This window comes from Panthera uncia, chromosome C2 (assembly GCF_023721935.1).
Source record: "Panthera uncia isolate 11264 chromosome C2, Puncia_PCG_1.0, whole genome shotgun sequence".
Lineage (NCBI taxonomy): Eukaryota > Metazoa > Chordata > Mammalia > Carnivora > Felidae > Panthera > Panthera uncia.
Window position 1 is genome coordinate 125,821,111 of NC_064810.1, and position 6,000 is coordinate 125,827,110.

Consider the following 6,000-nt stretch of genomic DNA (forward strand, 5'->3'; position numbering starts at 1 on the left):
CTGAGTGGTCAGCACAGAGCCTGATGCGGGGCTTGAACTCACAAACTGCAAGATCATGACCTGAGCTGAAGTCAGATGCTTAACTGACTGAGCCACCCAGACGCCCCTAGGGTGGTGAGTCTTGTAATCAACAGTAAAAACAGTTCATTCCAAGGGATCTAATTACCTTAGAATATATAATAATGATATTCACATTAAAGGGTGCATTCATTAAAATGCTCTTTTCTTTTTTCTTTCTTTCTTTTTTAATGTTTATTTTTGAGAGAGAAAAAGAGAGTGTAAGCAGGCTAGGGGCAGAGAGAGAGGGAGACACAGAATCCGAAGCAGGTTCCAGGCTCTGAGCTGTCAGCACAGAACCCGACACGGAGCTCAAATTCACTAACTGTGAGATCATGACCTGAGCTGAAGTTGGACGCTCAACCAACTGAGCCACCCAGGCGCCCCAAAATGCTCTTTTCTGTCTCAGAGAAACTAAGTAGCTATCATAGACTTCTTTTGGTAGATGTTTTGCTTCCTTTAAGATTGGGTGCTATTTTCGGTTCATCCCTGGTCATGGGCAGCAGCAGTCTGCCCATGTTGTAAATGTTGCCTCATCGTGTTTCTCTTCCTCTCCTTAGTGGGCCTTTGGAGTGACGCTGTGGGAGCTCATGACTCTGGGACAGACACCGTATGTGGACATTGATCCTTTTGAGATGGCTGCGTACTTGAAAGATGGCTACCGAATAGCCCAACCAATCAACTGTCCTGATGAGCTGTAAGTGTTTCTGAATTTGAAGACATGGGTTTCACTCCATTTATGATACTGGGATAAAAGAAGAGCCGGTGTCTGTATTCATACAGAGACTTTCCTTTAGAGAATAATGACTCTTTGGATTTGAATTAGACTCATAGAGAATCGCAAAGTAAACCAGACTCATTCACTCTTTAATACATTTGTCATTAGAACATTTTATTGTTCTTCTATTTGTAAGTCTAATCTGAGAGACTAATAATGTACATAGTAAGACAGTACTGAATACTGTGTCAGTTATTCTATGTAGAGTGAGTATCTGACTTTTATTTATACAGCCTTAGTTATAAAAAGCCTTTCTCACTGTCATCTTACCTTGTCAATTGGCGTCAACTGATATGTAAGGAAACTGCTCCAGGCTAGTGACTGAGATAGTTCCTGTTTCCTGCTTTCATCGTGTAACTTCCCATATAAATTATGGGATTGAGGGGGGCAGGAGGCTATTCAGGGGTGATTGGGTGCACACGTGACTCTGGTCTCAGTTCCTGAATCCCCCGAAGCTTTATACACCAAGGTGAGGTGGCAGCTTTTGCACTGATTTCACTGTAGATGTAGGGTGCTTAGAGCTTAGATAAACTTTCTACTTCCTTCAAGTTCTTTCTCTCAGAAAACATGGGTTTTAGGTATTTATATGAAATCTCTGTATTTGCTGATGTATTTTGATATGACATCATGAAGAATGGAAATCCACACATAAAATCCAGGTAACTTGTTTTAGTTTCTTTTCATTTTAGAACTGCCAACATATAGTAATATTCATTGGTTTTTAATATCATTTTTTCCATGCCCACCTTTAGACAAAAAACATAACTGGCATCAAATTGACCAGAAGATTAGGAGTACTGTATTATCATTAACCCAATTTTCCATTTGTGTCACTCTGCAGATTTGCTGTGATGGCCTGTTGCTGGGCCTTAGACCCAGAGGAGAGGCCCAAGTTCCAGCAGCTGGTACAGTGTCTCACGGAGTTCCATGCAGCCCTGGGGGCTTATGTCTGACTCGCTTCTCACAGTCCCACAGCATCAGGAGCACTGTGCCTGTCGGGGCTCACTTGGAACCAGTCATAGATGCTTCGTACATCATACAACACCAGCAGAAGCACATGTCTTCCGGAACACCGTGCCTTAGGAATGCTTTAGAATCTGAACTTTTAAAGACAGACGTAATAATGTGGAATATTTTCTAGATATCATTTTTATTAGGTTGAACTGAAAAGCCTTTTGTAAATTTTTTGGCCCCAAATTTTTTAAAACATAGTTACTTTGGACTAGGGGTACATTCTTACAAAATAAATAAACAGTTTTAAAAATTGTTTAAACACAGATATTTGAAATAGCTATCTTAGTGCCAACTGCTTTTTATTTTTTTACTTCGTCAAGGTAATATAGGTGATTCACCTTTAAAATTTTTTTTTTGTTTTTTTTTGTTTTTTAATATTTATCACTAGTCTTGGGAATGGTTTGTCTTCAAGATACATTACTTTTTCCTTAGGAAAAGAAAAACAGCATAAAAAGATGTCTGGTTTGCCTTGTACAGGAAAAGGCAATATTAGAGGAAGAAAACTGTGGGAAAGCTACGGGGAAAAAAATGAAAAAAAATTTAGAAATAGAAGTCCTTTTGTGGGAAACTGTTCTTTTTTTAATTTTTTAATGGAAATTATTTCTGCTTTCTTATTTTGGGGAAAGTAGAAGCTGAGTTCATTGAAACATCTTCAGTTGGGCAGGAATTAGTGTTTCTGTGAGCTGGAAGTAGATTTGGGGCAGGTCAGTAGTAAATGATGGCGATTTTATTTATTTTACTCTCTGAGAAAAGAGATAATACAGTTCCAGAAAGTGAAATCATGTTTCTAAGATTAAGAATCCCTTTTATTGCACCTAGGGTAGTGCTATGCACAGAATGGGTGCTTGAGTTGTTCTGGGTAGTGAAGAAAAAAGAAAGTAAACTGGTAAATTTTGTGCTAATCTTCAAGACTGGCTTAAGTATAAAGTTATTTCTTAAAACACTTGAAAAATTAAAGGATTTGTTTTATATTACAACAGTATTGAACATATTGTTCATAATGAACAATTGGTTGTGTTTGATAAGTCTTTGAACATGTAGCAACCAGCTAGACATCCGTGTAATCAGGCTCTGAAGCCCTAACACAGTTACAGCTGACTCTACTCAACATCCAAAGTCTAATAAGATGTTGGGGTTATTATTACAAGGAAGTATTACAACATTGAAACTTTTATCCAGAGCCATTAAATGAGGGGTATGTATGTATTGATGCTTGGTTGTAGTTGGCCTAAGGCAGAGTTGAATGGGCTGCCTAAATAGCTAGGCCTGCAGGTGCCTGCCTCTATTCCCATCCTTACAGGTTATTAGGGAGAATGTGTAGCAGTTGGAGGCTTGTGCCATTCTTAAAGAAGTTTTATGCGTCAGCACATCTGGAAAAGTAGCTCACCCAGCACATGCTCTTCCAAAAGCAGACCAAGAGTATGATTTTTCTGAGTACCATTTATTTAATAACAGTGGTTCTTTGGTTTTATGAAATACTTAGCCCCCTGAATGCCCAGTTTTTTAAAAGCTCTTTGAACTGTTTGTAAGTTACAAATGATTTTGTTCACAACCTGTAATCTTGGCATTCAGTCAACAAATATTTATTTAGTTCTTTATATGCATTATGTACATAGAATGGTTCAACTCTAGCATCCCTTCCAACATTCACTTCATTCTGTTTTGTGTTCAGGTTATTGTTTAGAAATATATTGTTTAGAAATCACAGTTCTATTATGTACAAGATCAGTTTAAAAGAAAAAGTGCTGACATGTGACTTACTATCCCAAGTTAGCAGTTGCTCTTGGAGGTGCTCTCAGTTTGCTGGGATGTGTGATGCCTTTAACCTTATCTTTTTGTGTTTGTAAGCTGTTTTATGTTATATATGTGTTTTTGTTTCAGTAGGTGGTTTAAGAGTTTAAATAGATTTTTCTTGCTGAGCTACTTGGAGTCATTGACTTCAATGAAAAGAGCAGTTATAAGATTTCCATGGCTGGTCTTCTTCTAATTGTTTTGTTGTAGGGTGTGAATATTACTGAAGAGATTTTGCAGAAAAGGTACTTTTTATAGGGAAGAAGCAAATTCACAAAGCACTGATACGGTTTTATAAGTTGACTCCAAAGACCTAGCGCTCTATTACAGTCTGTCCTTTCTTATAACACCCCCATTGTAAGAAAATTTTATTTGTAGAAGCAAGGAGGGTTAGGTTACTCATTCAATACATGTATATTTATTGAGTGTCCATTGTATGTCTGGCTCTCAAGATAGGCAGGGAATAGGACAGATGGGGCTCCTCTCTTTCTAAGTCTTACATTCTGGTTGGGAAAAGCAGATAATGGACATAAGTAAGATTTTGGTAAGTGCTGTGGAAAAAAAAAAAGTGGTATCATAGAGAAAAACTTTAGGTGTAATATTTAGCCAGGTTTCTGTGAGCAGGTGGCATTTGAACTGACATCTGAATGACAGGCCAGCTATGAGAAGATCCAGGCTGAAGGGACATAATTGCAGAGGCCTCAAAACAGAACAAACTGTCCTCTGGATGTGGCCTTTTCTGCTTATCTTCCAGCTGCTGCTGCTGGAAGATGAGGACACAGACCAGCATGGCTGTAATATAGTTAGGGATAAGAGGGTACCAGATGAGGTCTGAAAGACACAGAACAGATAACAGCAAGGCCTTGTAAGCCATGGGGCACATATTTTATTCTAAATAAAATGGAATTTTTCATTCAAGCATTTTTTTTTTTAAATAAGGCAGTGACATGATCTGATTTGCCATTTAAAAAATACTATGCCAGGTCTTTTGTAAAGATTGAATTGTAGGGAGGCAAGAGGGAAAGTAATAAGACTCATTAAGAAATGTTGCATAGTTTAGGAAATAAAGGACAGTGGTTTGGGACCAATTTGGGTAGTATGAGAGATTGGAAGGGGCAGATTAGAGACAAGTTTTGAAGGTAACAGCATCTACATCTTTTGCATGTTGGAAGGTTGGGTGGAGAATGAAAGAGTAATCAAGGATGACTAGTTGGTTTGGGGCTTGAGCATCTGGTTGTATGGCCAAACTATATATTGAGATGGAAAAAAAAAACTTGAAAAGGAATAGAATTTTGCTTTGGCGAAGGGAATCTGTAATTTGTTGTAGGCCGTGTTTGAGATGCCAGTTGGTTATCTATGTAGATAGATGAGAGTCTGCAACTCAGGGAAGAGGTCTCATTGAACATGTTAATGTAGGAGTATAACATATAGACTATATTTAGAGTCATGGTATTGGATAAACTTACCTCTGGAGAGAGTTTAGATGGAAAGAGGTTTTAGGACTGAGTCCTATGCTCTCTCAACATTTAACACTTTAGTGAAGGAAGAAGAGATGGCAAAAGAGGACTGAAAAGAAGCCACTCTCATGGGAAAAAGCAACAACAGAAACAAGAAAATGAGTTGTCATGGGAGCCCAGTAAAGTAAGTATTTCAACATGGGGAAAGAAGCCTCTATGGAATTTGGCATTATGGAGGTTATTGACAAAAGCAGGAGGGATTGGAGCAAGCTGAAGTATGACTGAAGTGGGTAGGCGGAGATGCTGCTGTAGTCAGCACTGTTGAAGAGTTCTTCTTATGAAGGGGAATGGAGCATTTAACTACAGGAGATCAAAGAAGTATTTGGGGGTGCAGGCAGGGGGACTGGGAGGAGAGCATGTTTGTTTTCCAGATGAAGATACAGTACCACAAAATGTTCCAGAGGCTAATGGGAATGATCCAGTAAGGGGAAGAAGTCCCTTTAGGGTATGGGACACCTTTTTTCATGTCATTTGGTCTATAAGCATGAAAGACTCTCAACTCCTGCCCCCAGTCTCTTTGGTTGTGGTAAAGGTGATGTTTTAATTGGGGAAAAAATGTGAAGGGGAGGGGAGGTGGTCCACAGAACTTTATAACTTTCTGTTATATGAAAATCAGGCTCTGTTGAGTTCACTTCCTTAGGACTTCAGACCCAACATGGTTGTCTTGCTCACCACCATCATCTTTTGCTCCATTGCCTCCATAACTTCCTACTGGCCTTGACCCTTAACCCTTAACCCACCCACCCAAACTCTGGCAGAGTAATGCTTCCTAAAACAGAGCTGCTGTCCCTGCTTAAGCCCTTCACCACTTTCCCAAAGCCTTCAGGATAGGGTTATGGACTC

At 39.1% G+C, this 6,000-nt stretch overlaps 1 protein-coding gene across 1 annotated transcript in view; it reads left to right on the top strand.

The window, feature by feature from the left end:
* Positions 1–2,112, top strand: part of RYK (receptor like tyrosine kinase) — a 103,150-nt gene extending 101,038 nt beyond the window's left edge. The window contains exons 14-15 of the mRNA XM_049629799.1: positions 618–754; positions 1,677–2,112. Coding sequence (XP_049485756.1) covers positions 618–754; positions 1,677–1,788 — 249 coding nt within the window. The 3' untranslated portion in view covers positions 1,789–2,112. The remainder of the gene's footprint in view (positions 1–617; positions 755–1,676) is intronic.
* The last annotated feature ends 3,888 nt before the right edge of the window (positions 2,113–6,000 follow it).